Consider the following 21808-nt stretch of genomic DNA (forward strand, 5'->3'; position numbering starts at 1 on the left):
AGCATATGATTCTGGTGTATGCTTAACTGTCATATCCGTAATACTGCAATAAAATGTCCATATTGTTATGCCTAAAACTCTGTTAATGGACAATTCTAACAACCCACCACCATCTACAACTTGGTCTGATCTGCTTGGGCTGAGTCCTCCTTTCCGTCGTTGCGGAATTAGGATAGTGACGAGGTTACCTTGCAGAGTATCGAGAAATAACCTTTGTAAAACGGTAAGTTTCATCAAAATCGGTTTAAAGGTTTAGGGGTCATAAACCCTTTTATGAAGCCTGAATATAACAACCAGGTGCTCGTTGTAGAGAGGGAATCTAAAAACGATTAGTCATTTGCACATCTAGACAAAGCAACGATCAATTAAATCTGCGAAGTTTCATAAAAGTTCGCTAAGTATTATTTCATAGTGATAACCCTTAATGTGAAGAAAATATTATCTATCACTTCAACCCTTAATGTAAACAATTTTACATTAAGAGTATAATTCTACATTAAGAGTTGTAACAAAGGTGAACCCACAACCCTTAATGTAATGGTGTGGATTGAATGCTTGCTGTTGATGGGATTGGTCATGCTCCTATATCTCAATGAAAAAACGCTGTGCGCGTCTACCGCCTGCCGTGGTTGGGGTAACCGCCGCGGACGTTGTGCAAGGTGTTGTTAGCAATAGGTTTGGATTTACATGAATAAGCGTGTTAGTTCCCTGATGCAGCCTTGTGAGGTAAATCACCGTTGTTACCAACTGATGACGTGATATGAATGAACGTCTAGGCAGTGGTGTACATGCATATTAAAACAATGAAGTCCTTCCTATAATTTTAAGAACTCTTTGCTAAAGGCAGAGTACGTTGGTATGAATTAATAATGTATTTTCTCCGCTGAAATGCACCTAGTTTTCGACTCGTCGCTATCACACCAAATAGTAGCGACAATACTAAAGTTAAAAAAATATCAAACTTATCATCGAGTGTTGTATAAAAATACTATAACGATTATGGTCAGGAAGCCTCTCGGAGCATGATATATGTTAGATTTACTTTAAAATATTAGGGGACACGGGTGGCCCAATCGTCTGAGGCGCCGCAGTTCGCCGTGCGTTCCTTGGGCACGCCAGAAACGTATGAAACGTTCGGCCCGATCATGTTCCTGTTTGTCCGCACCATATCAGTGTCTGTGGGTTTATCTTAAGTGGTAAAGGTCTGAGACCTGGATCACTGCAGGCTTTCCTCCCTCATCAAGCTGACACGCCGTGGTATAACCGTCAAAATATTAATTTAAAGGGCTAAACACTGGCCTGCTTCATGTGCTCATATTTGTTTACTGTCCAGCGAGAAAATGGTAGTTGTTACCTACCAACTTCTGGTTTGACAGGGACAACCATGTGTAGACATATTTAAATATAGTACCTCTCCTCACACAATCATCTAACATCTCTCTAAAAGTAAATTGCTTTTTGAACCTATGTTTCGGACCAATTATGTTCCTACCTTTCATCCAATTGCAAAATGTAAATAATATTCGTTGACAAATGCAGATACTGCAGTACTCATCGTCTAAACCGTCCTTCAATGCCGAAAGCTAAAGGCCGAGAAGAAATGAAACAGCAATTGTGCTTGGTCGCCTGGGCTTCATAAATTTCCTGTTTCATTTCTTACTCGTATTTGACTAACTGTGTCTTCTGGTTCTCTGGAGGGTTAATGTTTGAATCTGGTGGTTACTGACCATGTCATTTGAAATAACTGCCTTCTCCCTGACATATTTGTTCCGGTTCGTTACTCTTGAAGTTCTTCTTCCCTTTTGCATTGATTGACAGTTCCTATGGCAGCTCACGCCACAGTATGTATGCCTACGCCTGAAGTGTCGTCACACAAAGATAACCAGGCGATGGTTCGGGTACGACGTCACACAGAGATAGCAACAATAGGTCCGGAGCACCAAGAATGGTCTTTGTGCCATGTAGAGCTGGGATGAGTCCAGATTTACTACCTGGGTACCAAGTCCCTTTTACCCGACCCTACCCGGGTACCCACTGAAGGTCTCATATGTCTCAGAATGTCCGATTAGGAACATTTTTAGCATAGCCCTGGCAAAACGTATTTATAAACATGTATTAAACAATCTGGCCATGCATACACTGAAGTTTAATTAAGTTATATATCTTTATTCAACCATATGAAAAATCAGAAGGAATGAGTGTATAGTCAGAAAGAAATGCGAACATTAGTGACTTGTAGTGTAACCGCAGAGTTCTAATTTTTGTCATTTAACAATATAGCATGTGACTAACCACTGTTAAGGGTAGTCCTACTCAGTACCCACCCGACCCGTTCCCGAGTTACCCGTCCCAGCCCTTGTACCCGTATCAGGAATAGTTTCTGTCTTCAGCACAAGAAATCACTTTAAATACAAGTCTTCATCACATCACACATCTTGCTAATATTACCTAACAATATTAGGTCAAACGTGTGTTGCATGATCGGTTATCATATTCACGCTTTAAGGTAAAATATCATGGACTGGCTTACATTAGCATGGGATAACTTTCAGAATGTCCCAACAGTATAAAAACACAAGCACAGCCACATACTGCATATTGGTTACAGTTTATTGTCAAACATTATATTATTACAGAATGGTACAGATTTGTCAAATAGAAAAATAATGTATATAATAATCATTAAAATTCAATTATATACACATCTGAGCAATACAATCAATAATGTCATAAAATGTACACTGGTTCCTGTTGCATAATCAGTATAATACATGAGGGGTTGGATCCTACTGGTGTACATTAAGGAGCAAAACCCCATGGGTAATGCAACTATTTCAGAACACTGTAGTAGAATACTTAAAGACCCATTCTGGCAGAAGAAAAGACAGATCTAACAGTATACATGGTATATGATAAAGTGCCCAGTGGTAATATACCAATGTAAGATTGCACTTAATATGACAAGTCACAAAGATGTAAAATGGCAGAGCTGAATATGAGAGTATTAGCAGCACTTTGATCAGACAATATGGGTCTGTACAAGTGAGCCAGCATTCCTCCACTACAAATCACTCAAGTATTATCACAAAGAAAAGCTTGTATCTCCTACAAACTGGAATGTTAAAATAGAGAAATCAAAGAAAATAATTGAGGTTTTTTTTTTCCACACAACCCATCACAAGAAAATGTGAATAAAACATTTGAATCTATTTCTAGGATCTCCTATCTAACAGGTGAAAATTTGAAATTTATCATATATCCTTGAGTGTGCTTTCTTTCCCTGTTACTACTCATTTCTTACAATCATAACACAGCCAATACTGATCTGTAGGAGTTGAGCCATGATAATCCTCCCGTAGTGGCACATACATCCATGCAGGACACCATACCCCCACACTTCCATGCACAAGTAAACTGAACATAGAAACACAAGGCATGTCGGGCTGGTTGTCAATGAAGGGGCTGCTGTTGAAACAATGGTGGTTATGAGGCAACGTCGTCGGAGGACCTGTGAAGGACTGCAGACAATGTTTTGAGCCATTGAGTATTTACTCACATATCATTATTCATATTAGGTATTGATAGTTTTCTTGGGAATTCAATATACTTTTACTCTCTTGGGTCCAGTGTTTTGGGTTACTAACATATTTTGTTATAAGAGAATAGCGCAAGTGCTGCCCCACGTGAATCTCATGTCACATACCATTACAGTGTTACAATGAGCATGATGTTCACATGTTATACATGTCTGCATTCAGTAAGAAAAGACATAAGTGTATGCAAGATGAAAAGGTTGATATACTGTTAAAATTAATTGGGTTATGGTTATTTTGTTTGCCTATTTTACACAAATATAAAGCTATTTGGAGCTCTGCAATGTGTTACAACCTGTCAATGAATCAGTGCGCAATGTCTTGTGGAACACAAGTCCAGTAGGCTACATGCCTGACCTGCCTAGTACATAGGTCCAGTAGGCTACATGCCTGACCTGCCTAGCACATAGGTCCAGTAGGCTACACGCCTTGTACACATGTCTAGTAGGCTACGTGCCTGACCTGTCTTATAAATAAGTCGAGTAGGCTACATGCCTGACCTGTCTTGTGATACACAGGTCCTGTAAGCTACATGCCTGACCTGCCTTGTGATACACAGGTCCTGTAGGCTACATGCCTGACCTGTCTTGTGATACACAGGTCCTGTAAGCTACATGCCTGACCTGCCTTGTGATACACAGGTCCTGTAAGCTACATGCCTGACCTGCCTTGTGATACACAGGTCCTGTAGGCTACATGCCTGACCTGCCTTGTGATACACAGGTCCTGTAGGCTACATGCCTGACCTGTCTTGTGATACACAGGTCCTGTAGGCTACATGCCTGACCTGTCTTGTGATACACAGGTCCTGTAGGCTACATGCCTGACCTGTCTTGTGATACACAGGTCCTGTAGGCTACATGCCTGACCTGTCTTGTGATACACAGGTCCTGTAAGCTACATGCCTGACCTGCCTTGTGATACACAGGTCCTGTAGGCTACATGCCTGACCTGCCTTGTGGTACACAGGTCCTGTAGGCTACATGCCTGACCTGTCTTGTGATACACAGGTCCTATAGGCTACATGCCTGACCTGCTTTGTGGTACACAGGTCCTGTAGGCTACATGCCTGACCTGCTTTGTGGTACACAGGTCCTGTAGGCTACATGCCTGACCTGCCTTGTGATACACAGGTCCTGTAGGCTTCAAACACTGAGAACAATACATGAGGGAAACAATATTTCATAAATATTTCTGATAAAGAAACAATAAAAATATACAGCTGTTTCCTCATTGTGGAGTAAGAATGATCTCGCATCTACCAATGTATTGATACATTTACCCTCTCATCTTCAATATTGCATTAGTCATTTCAATCATATCATGCATATGAAGTAAACTAGCAACATAAATTTGATAATTTTCAGCATTTTTCAGAGCTTAAAATCACATGTCTAAAATTCTCTTCAATAATGCAGATAAATATAAAAATGCATCCAGAATGTGTCAAGGCAATGTAGCTCACCTGGGTTTGTAGTCAACAGTCTAAAATGTCAAAAAATACTGACGCAAAGAAAAGCTTGAAATTCAATTATTTTCTTCCTGGGTCCTGGGTGAAGAATTAAAGTTGTTGTTCTAAAGTCCCAATCAGTGGCCTTCCGTCACTGTCCTGTGACCTTGATGACACCTAAGGTCATCTTCACATCACTGCTTGTCGCACAAGCTCTTAGAAAAACATACTTTTGAGGTTTCCGAAGCCAAAGTGGGGAGGCAAACAAGATTGTCTAATATTCTTCCACTGGCGGCGACTGAGTAACTGCAGATGGAAGTAGGCTGGCTCTGTATTCATTATTTGCGTCAGCGGTTGGCAACCTGCTGGGTTACAACCAGAGGGCCAAACTTCACACGCCTTCGCCATCCTCGATAGCCACAACGCGAAGATAATGACAAACAAAACCCGGTGTTGAACCTCCAGAAATATCCTTCCTTGATTTTCAAATAAAATAACTGCCGTTTTGATCCCTGGTAAGGCTAACACCCTAAGATCGTGATGGTAATTCGCTCTTGGCGGATTCTGTTTGGCGATCTCGTAGGCCTGAAGGGTTACTGTGCATAACCATCGAGATATGGAGTTTGCGACTAACTTCAGTCTTGTAACTGAGACACAAAGCTCAAAGGTATTGACTGGACCATGGCTTGCATGGTCAAAATCAAAACTGTTGCAAAAACAGACCATATGTGTTGAATCCTACAACTAAATTAACCAATCTTTACTATATCTAAGTACAAAAATGGCAGAGCAATGGCTGTAATAGGTTTTTGCATGCAGTCTGATCAAATCAAGATCAACATTGAAAACTATCACAAAGAAAACCAGAAAATATACTGGTATGATGCCCTACAACTAGACACCACAGAGGTGGTCTAACAGCATACACACTTCCAGCTTCATTGGTTCACTGGTTTCTAGGGAGAAGATGCAAGGAAGTGTATTTTGAAGGGAATTATGAGTATGGAAAAGTGCAAAGTTAAAAATATATCTAAAAAATATAAACATTGTGGAAAAACAAAACAACTTCTTACTTAAACATCTGCCAAAGTAGATACCATTACGCAAAATGGCCACAAGAAACCTCAGCTTTCAGTATGATCGAAGTGAAAAGGTCAAATTAACATCCAAAAGAAATATCACAAAAATCATAATATAAAGAGAGACTAAATACACAAATACAACATTTCATTCCATTTTGAAAAATTAATAATGGTTGAATACTGTCCATAAATATGTTTTCAAAAGGGATATGATGGTAGCCATAATGATAATTGGAATGAGGTCCTTGAACGAATCAATGTGATCATTGGTGGGAACAAGCATGGGAAGTTTCAGCTATTTCTGACACATGACAAACAGGCAATGACATAAGCTAACTTGACTTTCAGCCAGGCGAGCTAATAAAAATGAGATTCTCCGAGTAAACTTGGTAAAGTGACATCTTATTCTCCAGAAAGATAAATTTTGCATAGTTAAGCAAATCACCTAAAACTCTGCTATGTTTATGTTGGATAGAGTAAGCACCTTGGACATGCTAAAACTGTCCGTAAAGACACATACAGAAGTGTCATCAACAGGCACAAATGTAAGGGCAAGCAATAGATGGCATGACAGCAAAAGGCTGTCACAAGCAAAAGAGCTAATCTCTACTAAACTGATGAGTATTTCCAAATACTATTGAACAGCTGTTATTTGTTAATGCCAGCAAGCTAGTGACTAGAGTATTGCAAAGAATTCAAGGTAATTTCACTCCTAGATGACAATAACATTGCATACACTCTGCCCTCCATGAAAGAACATACCATCACCCACTGCAATAATACTGCAGGTCTCTTCCAGCTGCTTGTGACAAGGACTGACTAATGTAGCATGTTGGCATGATGGATACACCATGTCTTCTGTCTGCAAGAAGGGTTACCTGCACCTTGTAATGTTACACAAGCACACTGTAAGTACAATGCTTTCAGTCTGCTTTTTAAGTTGTTTTCTCAAACAGGATATAAATTTGTTTCAACATTCTACAAAATGTTCAAGTCTCTCCCAAAACACTTCATTATTATAAGCAGGTTAATTCTAGCTTTAAACTTTCAAATTCATTTGGTTTCTTTTGAGCCTAACAAGCAAGATATATCAGTTTTCAATGCATCCAATATTTTCATCAAAGGCTCAATAGCTGTACATGTACTTGTGAAATCAATCTGCTATCATCTTCAACACAGAGAAATCAATGAACTCTAATCTGATGTTAACTTTGAATATTTCAAATTGAAACCTAAGCATATGCAGAGACACATCGTACGAAGAAGCCGATGGTGCAGCTGCAACAGGTTCTCCGGTGTAACATATTGTACATTAAAGCAGCGCCTCCTCCCTGACATGTAGCCTGTTTACACCAGGACTCCACAATACTCCCTGGACACATGTGGCCTTTACCATCTATCACCATACAACATGCACACACAGGAGACATCTTCCTTCCATCAAAACAGGGCAACGAGATGCCTGCTTTGTGGAAGTCTACAAAAAGAATTCCAGTGATAAAATACAAACGTAGGGGAGAGAATTCACAAAAAAACCACCACCTTTCATCATGTTCATAGGTCATCAGTTTTCTCAGGTAAACACAGTCATGCAAGTTCTGTATTTATGAAACAAAAGTATTTGTGAGATTTTCAAGTTTCACATTAATAGCTCACTCGAAATAAGAATTAAGCCAAAAATATATAAATATTTCACTATTTGTAGAGTTGTCTCCCTTACATATGCATGGTCACGTTCACTGAACAACACCTTTATGTAAAGCCCAATATATGTATGCATATACAGCTTTTGTATAAACTCTTCACATCTCTTGATGTTTGTGCTTGGTGATGATTCCTTTATATTCTTCTAAACAAATACATTAATACCAGCGGCAGTGTTGTAAACAGAACAAGTATGTACAATTCCTGAACTCGGGATTATGCCTTTGACATAGATATACACATACAAATATTAGGTCAGAGAAACTGATATTAAGTCAGTCAAGAACTGTTCATATCATAGCAACAGTTAGTGGAATGTTTAATTATTTACTCTTCTTGAACACCAATAATTTACGGAGTATTGACTGAAACATTTACGAGGACTGTAGTGAATATATCCTAACAACACAGTCGTCATAGCAACATGTATGCCCTTCCATTTATCCATGTATAGTGAAGGATATTAGTATACAAGTAATAAAACATTCCCCCATTTCAAAATTATATACAAAGACTCAGAGCCTATATCACACATTTTCAACATACAAAATTATGCTTGACAATAAAATAATAAGAGGACTTATAACTATCAATATCTCTATTATTTGACAATTTCAAGGTGCATTGTAAGTATCACAAGCTTGGAAATGGTGTTTTGCCTACATTCACACAGCTTATCAAACTCTACCTTCAGCAATGCAGATCAAAATCCAAAAATAAACAGGAATTTGGGGTTAACATGTATGTCCACATTTCATTGGTACACAAAAATTAAATCGAGATGATATCAAGCTTATGTCAGAAAGCTATCAATGTTCCCCCCCGAAATAATAAAGGACGTATCTTTCAGAAATATTACCAGAGGTTCTTTTGCAAATGTTTTGTTGAGGTTCTGCCCCTGACCATGCAGCTGTGAGTATGCTGAGTGGGCAGGCAGTGGTGGCTGCCACTGTGGAATGTTGGATATGTGTATGTACATAAGGCAGTGTTACACCTCCCACACTATTATCTCTGCCGACGCCATCTTGCTAGCTGGTCCAAGATCTGGCCCTCCAACATCCGAGACAAGCAGATTGCGATTAACTGGAATGAAAAAACATTGTATATATCTCAAGGCAATCATGATTTCAGTGGTACGATCAGACTTGAATTTAAACATCACATCAACATCATTCTTTGGGTTTCAAGTTAAGAGGCCGCAGCACAAGGTAAGACTTTTAAGACTGATGAGTCCTTCTCACAAATGTAATACAATGTGTTGGTTTGACAATGTGGAGCATGTTCCTGTGACACTGAATGTGTTGGTTTGACAATGTGGAGCATGTTCCTGTGACACTGAATGTGTTGGTTTGACAATGTGGAGCATGTTCCTGTGACACTGGATGTGTTGGTTTGACAATGTGGAGCATGTTCCTGTGACACTGGATGTGTTGGTTTGACAATGTGGAGCATGTTCCTGTGGCAGAGAATGTGTTGGTTTGACAATGTGGAGCATGTTCCTGTGACACTGAATGTGTTGGTTTGACGATGTGGAGCATGTTCCTGTGGCACTGGATGTGTTGGTTTGACGATGTGGAGCATGTTCCTGTGACACTGGATGTGTTGGTTTTACAATGTGGAGCATGTTCCTGTGGCACTGGATGTGTTGGGTTGACGATGTGGAGCATGTTTCTGTGACACTGGATGTGTTGGTTTGACAATGTGGAGCATGTTCCTGTGACACTGGATGTGTTGGTTTGACAATGTGGAGCATGTTCCTGTGGCAGAGAATGTGTTGGTTTGACAATGTGGAGCATGTTCCTGTGACACTGAATGTGTTGGTTTGGCGATGTGGAGCATGTTCCTGTGGCACTGGATGTGTTGGTTTGACGATGTGGAACATGTTCCTGTGACACTGGATGTGTTGGTTTTACAATGTGGAGCATGTTCCTGTGGCAGAGAATGTGTTGGTTTGACAATGTGGAGCATGTTCCTGTGGCAGAGAACGTATTGGTTTGACAATGTGGAGCATGTTCCTGTGACACTGGATGTGTTGGTTTGACAATGTGGAGGATGTACCTGTGACACTGAATGTGTTGGTTTGACAATGTGGAGCATGTTCCTGTGGCAGAGAATGTGTTGGTTTGACAATGTGGAGCATGTTCCTGTGGCACTGGATGTGTTGGTTTGACAATGTGGAGCATGTTTCTGTGACACTGGATGTGTTGGTTTGACAATGTGGAGCATGTTCCTGTGACACTGGATGTGTTGATTTGACAATGTGGAGCATGTACCTGTGACACTGGATGTGTTGGTTTGACAATGTGGAGCACGTACCTGTGACACTGGATGTGTTGGTTTGACAATGTGGAGCATGTTCCTGTGACACTGGATGTGTTGGTTTGACAATGTGGAGCATGTACCTGTGACACTGGATGTGTTGGTTTGACAATGTGGAGCATGTTCCTGTGGCAGAGAACGTGTTGGTTTGACAATGTGGAGCATGTTCCTGTGACACTGAATGTGTTGGTTTGACAATGTGGAGCATGTTCCTGTGACACTGAATGTGTTGGTTTGACAATGTGGAGCATGTTCCTGTGACACTGGATGTGTTGATTTGACAATGTGGAGCATGTTCCTGTGACACTGAACATGTTGATTTGACAATGTGGAGCATGTTCCTGTGACACTGAACATGTTGGTTTGACAATGTGGAGCATGTACCTGTGACACTGAATGTGTTAGTTTGACAATGTGGAGCATGTACCTGTGACACTGGATGTGTTGGTTTGACAATGTGGAGCATGTTCCTGTGGCACTGGATGTGTTGGTTTGACAATGTGGAGCATGTTCCTGTGACACTGAACGTGTTGATTTGACAATGTGGAGCATGTTTCTGTGACACTGGATGTGTTGGTTTGACAATGTGGAGCATGTACCTGTGACACTGGATGTGTTGGTTTGACAATGTGGAGCATGTACCTGTAACACTGAATGTGTTAGTTTGACAATGTGGAGCATGTACCTGTGACACTGGATGTGTTGGTTTGACAATGTGGAGCATGTTCCTGTGGCACTGGATGTGTTGGTTTGACAATGTGGAGCATGTTTCTGTGACACTGGATGTGTTGGTCTGACAATGTGGAGCATGTTCCTGTGGCAGAGAACGTGTTGGTTTGACAATGTGGAGCATGTTCCTGTGACACTGAACGTGTTGGTTTGACAATGTGGAGCATGTACCTGTGACACTGGATGTGTTGGTTTGACAATGTGGAGCATGTACCTGTGACACTGAATGTGTTGGTTTGACAATGTGGAGCATGTACCTGTGACACTGGATGTGTTGGTTTGACAATGTGGAGCATGTTCCTGTGGCACTGGATGTGTTGGTTTGACAATGTGGAGCATGTTCCTGTGACACTGGATATGTTGGTTTGACAATGTGGAGCATGTACCTGTGACACTGGATGTGTTGGTTTGACAATGTGGAGCATGTTCCTGTGACACTGGATGTGTTGGTTTGACAATGTGGAGCATGTACCTGTGACACTGGATGTGTTGATTTGACAATGTGGAGCATGTTCCAGTGACACTGAATGTGTTGGTTTGACAATGTGGAGCACGTACCTGTGACACTGGATGTGTTGGTTTGACAATGTGGAGCATGTTCCTGTGACACTGGATATGTTGGTTTGACAATGTGGAGCATGTACCTGTGACACTGGATGTGTTGGTTTGACAATGTGGAGCATGTACCTCTGACGCTGGATGTGTTGATTTGACAATGTGGAGCATGTTCCAGTGACACTGAATGTGTTGGTTTGACAATGTGGAGCACGTACCTGTGACACTGGATGTGTTGGTTTTACAATGTGGAGCATGTACCTGTGACACTGGATGTGTTGGTTTGACAATGTGGAGCATGTTCCTGTGACACTGGATGTGTTGGTTTGACAATGTGGAGCATGTTCCTGTGACACTGGATGTGTTGGTTTGACAATGTGGAGCATGTACCTGTGGCACTGTGACAGCTATGATTATGCCTCCCAAGAGAGGCAGGTTGTCCTCGGCCACCTTGATCATGGCATCCACACAGCCCATGGTGTACACAGACTGACCCGCCTTCGTCGCCTATAAACAGGTACCAGGCATAATGAGCATGATGAGAATAAAACCAAACAGCCACAGAGAAAAAAATCAAGTAGAAACATCACTGAATATCATTCCATTATTCTCATGACCAAAGATAATAGCAGGGGAACTGGTGTAGTGGAGAATCTGAAGACATCTTTGCTACTTCTTTGCATACTTACGGATTCACTTAAGGCATCAGCTCCACATAGTATATTTGGCACCCCATCCTGTGAAATGATTCAATAAAATAGACATCAGTATGAAATATACCATAATTTGTAACACAATTTTCATTCATAATTAACTTTTAGTGTAGTGAGTAGGATGAGTAGGAGTAAGGGTAGGAGTAAGAGTGAGTGACTGAATTAAAATTTAACGTCACATCGGCAATATTACAGCCATATCGTGATGAGTCAAACATTTGCATACAAAGAAAATACCTGTCGTCAAAGGACAGTACAATAACTAGAGTATCACATATTTTTTTGTTAAAACTAGTTTCAGAGTATATAAAAGAATAAGTTTCAATTCAACAACACAATATAAAAACGGGTTATAGATCACCAGCAACCAAAGTTAGGCCACCACACTGGGGAAGAAGGGGACTTACGATGGGTAGGAGTAAGAGGAGGAGGAGTAAGGGTAGGAGTAGGACGATAAGGGTAGAAAGAGTAAGGGTAGGAGTAGGACGATAAGGGTAGAAAGAGTAAGGGTAGGAGTAGGACGATAAGGGTAGAAAGAGTAAGGGTAGGAGTAGGACGAGTAAGGGTAGGAGTAGGAAGAGTAAGGGTAGGAGTAGGAGGAGTAAGGGTAGGAAGAGTAGAAGTAAAGGTGGGAGTAGGATTAGTGAGGGTAGGAGGAGGAGGAGTATGGATAGGAGGAGGAGTAAGGGTAGGAGGAGGTGGTGGAGTAGGGGGAAGATGAGGAGTATGGGTAGGAGTAAGGGATGGAGGAGTAAGGGGAGTAAGGGATGGAGGAGTAGGAGGAATAAGGGATACAGGTGTATGAGAAGTAAAGGTAGGAGGAGTAAGAGGAGTGAGGAATGGAGTAGGAGGTGTAAGGGGAGGAGGGGTATGGGGGAGGAGGTATAAGGGGAGGAGGACAAAGGGAGGAGGTGTAAGGGGAGGAGGTGTAAGGGGAGGAGTAAGGGGAGGAGGAGAAAGGGGAGGAGGTGTAAAGGGAAGAGGTGTAAAGGGAAGAGGTGTAAAGGGAGGAGGAGTAAGGGAAGGAGGAGTATAGGGAGGATCCGTAAGGGAAGGAGGTATAAGGGGAGGTGTAAGAGGAGTAGGTGTAAGGGTAGGGGGAGTAAGGGGAAGAGGTGTAAAGGGAGGAGTAAGGGGAGGAGGAGTAAGGGAAGGAGGAGTAAGGGAAGGAGGTGTAAGGGAAGGAGGTGTAAGGGGAGGAGGAGTAAGGGGAGGAGGGTGTAAGGGGAGGAGCAGTACGGGGAGGGGGTATTAGGGGAGGAGAAGTAAGGGGAGGAAGTGTAAGGGGAGGAGGAGTAAGTGGAGGCAGTATAAGGGGGGGAGGAAGGGGAGGAAGGGGAGGAGGTATATTGGTAGGGGGGAGGAGGTAGAAGGGGAGGAGGAGTAAGGGGAGGAGGAGGGGAAGGGGAGAAGGAGTAAGGGGAGGAGGAGTAAGGGGAGGAGGAGTAAGGGGAAGAGGTATGAGGGGAGGAGGTGCAAGGGGAGGAGGAGTAAGGGGAGGAGATGCAAGGGGAGGAGGAGTAAGGGGAGGAGGCATAAGGGGAGAAGTAAGGGGAGGAGGCGTAAGGGGAGGAGGCGTAAGGGAAGGAGGCGTAAGGGGAGGAGGTGTAAGGGGAGGAGGAGTAAGGGGAGGAGGTGTAAGAGGAGGAGGAGGAAGAGGTGTGAGGGGAGGAGGAGTATGGGGAGGAGGTATAAGGGGAGGAGTAAGGGGAAGAGGTGTAAGGGGAGGATTGAGTGAGTGAGTGAGTTGGGTTTAACGCTGCTTTTAAGAGTATTCCAGTTATATCGCGGCGTGTCAGCTTAATGTGGGAGGAAAGCCTGAAGTGATGCAGGTCTCAGACGTTTACCACTTTGGTGAAACACACGAGCACGGGTATGGTGCTGACAACCCTAGAAACATAATTGGGGCGAACCGGGATTCAAACCCACAATCATAGGTTTCTGCCGTGCCAAAGGAATGCAACTCTGCACAGCGAATCGCGGCGCCTTAGACGACTGGGCCACCCGTGCCCCCAGTAAGTGGAGGAAGTGTAAGTGTAGGGGTTATAAGGGGTGGAGGAGTAAGGGGAGGAGATGTAAGGGGAGGTGTAAGTGGAAGAGGAGGTGGGGTAGGTGTAAGGGTAGGTGGAGGAGTAAGGGTGTGAGGAGCATGGGTAGGTGGAGGAGTAAGAGGAGGAGTAAGAGGAGGAGGTGGGGTAGGTGGAGGAGTAAGGGTAGGAGGAGTTGGAGTAAGGGTAGGAGGAGTTGGAGTAAGGGGAGGAGGAGTAGGGGAAGATGAGGAGTATGGGTAGGAGAGGACTCACCGAGATGGAGTTCTGGTTGATGCAGCAGGAGTGGGGTACGAAACATCGCAGTCTACTCTTGTTAAGTTGTGTACAGTTGTAGTAAGGGTTGGTGTTCCAGTCCTTGTATCCATCCTTGGTCACACCACAACATCGTACCTTACAGTCACAAGCAAAATAATCAGTTTAGAGAAAGTTTCTACATTAAACAAAAGGAGTTAAGGACCGATTCTTTCATATTACTATAGTTAATCTGTTATGAGAGATTAAATATCTATTTAAGAAAGAAATTAGTAAAATCTAAATATTTTTTACATTTGTATATTTATCCTGCATTACTCCTTAATGCATTCACTGCTTACCTTACGACAACTAGAAGGACAGCGCTGCGAAGGTACTGGGTGAAGAAATAAAGTTGTTGTTCTAAAGTCCCAATCAGTGGCTTCCCATCGCTGTCCTGTGACCTTGATGACACATAAGGTCATCTTCACATCACTGCAAGTCGCACAAGCTCTTAGAAAAACATACTTTTGAGGTTTCTGAAGCCACAGTGGGGAGGCAAGTCTTGCGACGGGTGGGCCTTAAACGTAGTAATGCAGGATAAGTATACAAATGTAAAAAATATTTAGATTTTAATAAATATTTTACTTATCCTGCATTACTCCTAACTGCATCTGTATCGGACGGTTTGGAGGTGGGTAAACCTTCAGAATACAGAAACCTCACTAATTCACACCCTGCACAATACGAGGGTTATTCGCTCTCGGCGAGTTCCATTTGGCGATCTCGTAGGCCTGAAGGATTACTGCGCGTAACCATAGAGACATGGTGTTTGCGACTATGCGACTAACTTCGGTTGTGGATGAAGTAAATACGGGTATCAATGACCGCTTCCTCGAACCACGCCTAGTCTTGGAGCATTGAATGAAAACTCGAACTGCTCGCACCGAGCCCAGAAGAACTTCACCATGTGCGATTCCCACAATAGTCGATATCGGTGGGATGGTGAAGGAACGGTCGGGTTGGCCTGGTAGTAGATTTTGGCAAAAAAATCCCAGCATAACCCGAGATGTCCCGCTCCGTGCGTCCCATGCTCAAAACGGATCCAGGTTGAGTCGATCACATGTAGTTCACTCACCCGTACCGCCGTTGCTAATGCCAAGAGAAACTATTGTTTCCTTGGTGAGGTCATGAAATGAGGCAAGCTCCTCACAGCTCTCTATACTTTCCTGAGAGTTTAACAAAGGTGTCACGCTCTGGGAAGGAGCGATGTACCACGAGGATGTACCACGTTCAAGTCCAAATCAGGTGGCCGGGAACTTGGCCTTCTGATCCTCAAGCCCAGAACTTCACCATGTGTGAAGGTGTCACGCGCTGGGAAGGAGCTTGTAAATGAGGATGTACCATGTTCAAGTCCCAATCAGGTGGCCGGAATTTGGCCTTCTGATCCTCAAGCCTGAATGAGCTTAATAGGGCCTGTAGTTCTGTGACCTTAATCACATTGTGATTTTCCGGAACGGACAACACTAAGATCATGAAGATAATTGCAGCCAATTACGTAGTAATGGTGCTACCTTCCAAGTGTCTTTGGGTACGCAAAAGTAGGAGGTATTCCTCTAGGAATTTTTTTTCCTGTAAAAAGACTCAAATGATCCCCACTTGTCATCATATAGTCTCTGGGAGAGTAACGATGAACTAAAGCTATAGCTTTGCTGCCCGTGTCGAAATAACTCTTCGCACTTAAAGGCCTTTTAAAGACGAACCATGCGTGCAGACGTTGGGTGAGGCAATTTGCTGTGAGGCTGCATGAGTAGGTTGGACCACTGTGGGAGGGGTAGTGAATCGTCATCGGCTAGGGTGCGACCAAAGGGGAGATCGAGATACCTTGTCTCCTTGATACCCTGTATCACCTTGGGAAGTAAAAGTGGTGGCAGAAAAGTGTATGTTTTTTGCCCTTCCCAAGTGATACTGAACTCATCCGCCGCCCAAGTCTGCGGATCAGGCAACGGGGAGATATACGTCATGAGTTGGTGGTCTAGGCAAGTAATAAACAAGTCAACGTTTGGTTGCCTGAATTCCTGAAGCAGTAACTGGAATGCTTCTGTGAGAAATTTCCACTCTGTGGGAGCCAGCCTGTCTGGACGTGATAAAGTATCGGCCAGTATGTTTCTACATCCGGGTAGAGCTGAACTATGAACTTTAGTCACAGCCGATCCACTAGATGGAAAAAATCTGAATGTCTGTAGAAGTAGAGAGTGGGAATGTGTTGTTCCCCGATTGCACAGGCACCACACTGCAGTGCTGTTGTCTGTGGATGTTGCGAGTTGGGCTAACTGTAGTTGATTCTGCCAATGTGATATAGCCAGAATTAAAGCTTCCAACTCCCAAGTTGTTTATGTGCCACTTCCACTGAGCACAGGGCCATAGCCCTGAGCTTATCTGTCCACAAACAGGTGTATATTCGGGGAAAACCTGAATAAAGAGACTCCGAAGACATTCAACGCCACGAATTTCGGTAAGGCCCTAGCTTAGTCGGTAGAGTGATGGCTTTGAGTGGATCCTGACTCCTGATGTAAGGGTTCAGGAAAAAATTGAATTGGTCGCAGTTGTAAGCGGCCTATGCTAGTTAAGTCCTGTGCCGAGGTGATTAACCCTTGCAACACTTGCCATTGGCGAAGTGTGTGTGGTTGGTGTAGAGTAGATGACAACAGAAGTAGAAACTTGTGCCATCTGTCCCTCGGTACAGATAGGATATCCTGGTCTGTCTTGAACAGGCCTCCTATGAACTGAAGTCAATAGAAAGGAGAATACTCCTGACTTCGCCTCGTTGATTATCTATCCCAGTTATTGACATGTGTTGACGATACAGTTGATCGTCCTCCATCTACGACTCGAACCAAGTGTTCGTCAAGTGTAGATACAGTTATTGGCTTCATTACTCCTGTAAACAGCCATAAGTGTCACTGACATGTCAAATGGGAAATACTACCATTGGTAGTGAACCCCAATGAACTGGACCTGAAGCGTCTACGGTTGGGATGGATAGTCGAAACTGATCAAGAATCAAACAATCGTTGAACACAGAGAGATTGGGGATCATTCTCATCTTGTCTGGGTCCTTCATGACTACCAGGTAGTAGAGGTGTAACGATACGGGAGGGTCACGATACGATACATATCGCGATATGGGAGTCGCGATACGATACGTATCACGATACAGCGTTTACTGGTACAAGCTAAGCCAAGTTGATGTATTTCTGCTCTCTAAAAGATGTGACAAGTACAGTTGAAGAAGATATAAGGTGTTTATTTACTGTTATAGCAAATTGTCAGCAATACAGTATGTTTTACTGCTTTGAAACTGTTAAACGTATTTCATGTTTAAAAGTACCGTGTTTTCTTGAGTATAGTGCGCACCCATGTATAATGCGCACCCGCCTCTAGCAGGTTCAACATTTTGAAAAAAAAGAAATTTGAATATTATGCGCAGAAAAAAATTACACCGTACCCCTTCAGCGAAGTCCGGCAAACGAACGGGTGATGAGAAACTTCGTCAGTACAAATTCGAAATTTGAGATAAAAAATCACCAGACATGTTGATTTACCGTTTGAATTGTATTTTTTGTTCAGCTAGGCATTGTTTTACATCCAGGGAATAAGATTACCTTGTGTATTTTCTCGTAAACTTAGCCGGACACAGCAATCAGCTGTACACACGTTTTCTTGGAATCTACCGGTGATTCGGTCAAGACACACCCAATGATATAACTTTACAGGATTTTAATGCAAGGATCGGCAAAAAATGTATCTGAAACTATTTTTTTATCAGGAATAATATATTCCAATATCTTGTTAATTTAGATGTAGCTTTTACTAAACATATCTAGAATAATAATAACCCTAAGCGAAGCAGCTGATCACTATTGCCGGGTATTATTTTTCACATGGAACCAGTCTGACCAGTTACCTTCAAGGCTCCCGTGCACGTGATCACAAGAATTACGTGTTGACATAGAATCGTCAAACAAAAACAAATATGACTTTTAACGAATCAAAGTATGGCATTTATGATATATGTATCCATTCTCTGTCAACTAAAGTTCGTATCAAGGCGTCAATAGCAGTAATCTGACCGTGGTTGCTGTTAATAACGGTGAGTTGTGCGATCTTCTGATCGCTTCACACACGATTTCGCCGAAATTAATTAAAACAATATTAAAAGGAATTTTGAATAAAATTAATGAAATAAGTTACAAACATAAGTCCAGATATACAAAGAACTCTTTTTATAGCCAGACAGTATAATTACATGAATGATTTGCATCAAACATCAAAACTCATTAATTAGTGTTTAATGCGCACCCCTTCTACACAGCTGTTTTGGGAAGAAAAGTGTGCACTATACTCAAGAAAATATGTAAGTAAAACTGTGTTATGAAAATATCACATGTATGGCGATACATGCTTTCCAAATCGATGCATCGTATCATGGGCTGTGCATCGGGATACAATACTGTATCGCCGTATCATTACACCACTAGGAAGAATGCCATAGAATTGAACAATAATCTATCAGCAAAACTACGAGTTGCAAGAGTATACAATAGTACATATACGCAACTCAATGTAAACCAAAAAAACAAACAAAAAACTATTTACTTTTAGATTTTGGCAAACACATATATGTGTAAGCCAACTGACGTGGATGATAATCTTGGTAAGATTTTACCACGACAATTAATGCAATCGCACAAACATAGGTACGCAATAAAAGAATTGTTCATGAAGCGGGACTGGAAGATAGCCGTAGATTTGATATCAATCTATTGGCAACCATATTTTTAATGAGTTGAAAATGTATACAATAATATGAGTATACGCAACTCACTGTTATGCCAAAGCTAGTAGTATTTAAGAACATAAGAATATGTTATACATACGTAGCTGAGAAGTGAGAATTGTAAACAATATGACTACCTTGGCAGGCAAACGATTGTAACACAATTCAAAATGGCGGCAAACAACAAATATGTGGCGAGAAAAAAGACAAGAGTCTTTTCACACCTAATTAATTCACATAAAACTACACAACATGGTGAAAGTAATATGAAAAGAATACATCACCCATCGCAGATAAATTTTAGGATTGTAGACGAAAACTGAAGGTCTAAAATTAATCCAAAAGGAGAGCTCCGCTGGGACACATCGTTGCTGTGCTGCGACAAGCAGTGATGTGAAGATGACCTTAGGTGTCATCAAGGTTACAGGACAGTGACGGAAGGCCACTGATTTGGACTTTAGAACAACAACTTTATTTCTTCACCCAGGACCTTCGCAGCACCTTCTAGTTGTCGTAAGGTAAGCAGTGAATGCATTAAGGAGTAATGTATACATACACAGGACAGCATAAACCTGTTTCCTGTATGTGATGTCACTTGCTGCACCTGCTGATACAACAATACAACCATCAACCTCTAATACAAACTCAGTATTGCAACGACTTGTTGTTTGTGACACAAAAAATCACTTACATTTTCCTGTACAAAATCAATGAAATTCTGTGCATCTGGGTCGTCCTCATATCGAGTGATGAGGTTTTCCTGAAGAACATTGATGACGAAATCTTTGGCCTTGTCTCGGAACACAAATGCCAGGACAGCCCCAGCCACTTCTAGCAGGAAGATGATGATGATAATGATGTAGAACTGAAACACAGACAGGACATTAACACTTGTGTTTACACGTTTATTGGAATATTGAAGACCAAATATTTAATCAATTATTCTCAATGCTTCCTTAACAAGCATGGCAGACTGCTAAGTCAAATTGATTTTGTTTACATTTGGGACATTTATCAAAGGTCATCTTGTTCATACATGTTATACAAATTATACACATATATATACAACATTTTAAAAGACATCTCATGTTGCGACTTCTGATCTCATTGATATCAAATAAAAGTTATTTATGTTGCACAACAAAAGACACAGTGACAGAATAACTTGAATAAAGAATATAGAAACATGCCATACATGGATTTGGAATTGAACAGGAACAATGACTGTTCATATTGCGAGACAATCTGGCTATAAACGAGTTATTCTGTGCATGTTATAAGAACAGGCATGCTTTTAATGTAACAGTTGTTTTGAAGGAACCCATAAAAGTGAACATGGCAACAGATATGTCAGTTGTTTGAGTGAATGCACCATGCCCTGATTAGGAACAATCACTGATGTCGGGCACGAATGAAGCTGATCCAGACAGGGTAACTGTCCGTTCTCACTCCCGGATACTGACCTACTAGAGCCCACTACTGCCAGGCAGACAGTGGAACCCACCACAGACCTGAGTCCACAACAGGGGTGGAAATTTTAAAAAAAACTTCACTTGCCATCGGACAAGTTTAAAGACAATTTTCACTTGCCCTGATTTCATTTTCACTTGCCCAAATAATTTCAAAATAAAACTTCAAATCATAAACATGTGTTTATTTACGATTGAACAAAATTACACTACACCAGCACTATTATATCTACATAAGGACTCGGGTAAATTCTAAATGAACATCGGAAAACTCATGACTTGTCAAATAATGTTTTTTTGAAATTGTGTACAACCGTCAACAAAAACATGATTCTTATTTCTGGATGTTACAGTTGGATCATGTGGATACTGACAACAAATTCTGCACTTCATGACATTTTGTTTTTCGCCATGCACTAACCATGGAAACTCATCGCACCAACTCTGAATGAATTTTCTGTCCCGTTTTTCGGCATCATACATCTTGTTCTTAGAACACATGTCCTCATTTGGTCGTTTTCTTTTACAAGATTCTTTATCTGCATTTTCATATGTATTTTCACTTTCCCCACCGAAAAAACTTTTAATCGACGCCTGCTTGTGCGCTGCCATAACCGGGTCGTAACTGTTTACATTGGAGACAGTCACAGGCCAGAACGTGTTTCAATCACGAGACCCCTCTAGGCAGTATTGATCATGTATCAATTATCAGATCCCTCTAGGCCGCAATGAGAGAAAAGCTTTCAAACCGAGTGTAGAAAGTTGTTTCATACTGTTCCGATTGAATATCAAAACGAAAATAGAAAAAGGACTTAACTCTAATTCTCGTGTGTTCTTTAATAGTGTCAGTTTCTCGCGAAAGCGCGATTACAAAATTTCTCTCAGCTAATTTATTGTACCATTTTACCAGTAGTTAGACATGTAGACAGTGATGGTAGTTTCCAATATTACTTGCCTCCGGACAAGTTAACGCAAGTGATTTTGTTGCCCGACCTCGTATTTCTACTTGCCCCGGGAGTCGGGAAATGGCAAATTTCCACCCCTGCACAAACACAGTGTGTCAGTTGTCAAT

At 41.8% G+C, this 21808-nt stretch overlaps 1 protein-coding gene across 1 annotated transcript in view; it reads right to left on the reverse strand.

Moving 5' to 3' along the window:
* Window positions 1-2592: 2592 nt before the first annotated feature.
* The window catches only part of LOC139452121 (tetraspanin-33-like), a 35422-nt gene continuing 16206 nt past the window's right edge, over window positions 2593-21808 (reverse strand). Inside the window, exons 3-7 of the mRNA XM_071233446.1 lie at window positions 19959-20132; window positions 14449-14586; window positions 12122-12169; window positions 11823-11939; window positions 2593-8912 (exon numbers count right to left, since the gene is read on the reverse strand). Coding sequence (XP_071089547.1) covers window positions 8835-8912; window positions 11823-11939; window positions 12122-12169; window positions 14449-14586; window positions 19959-20132 — 555 coding nt within the window. The 3' untranslated portion in view covers window positions 2593-8834. The remainder of the gene's footprint in view (window positions 8913-11822; window positions 11940-12121; window positions 12170-14448; window positions 14587-19958; window positions 20133-21808) is intronic.

This window comes from Haliotis cracherodii, unplaced genomic scaffold (assembly GCF_022045235.1).
Source record: "Haliotis cracherodii isolate W230 unplaced genomic scaffold, xgHalCrac1.p SCAF_9, whole genome shotgun sequence".
NCBI lineage: Eukaryota > Metazoa > Mollusca > Gastropoda > Lepetellida > Haliotidae > Haliotis > Haliotis cracherodii.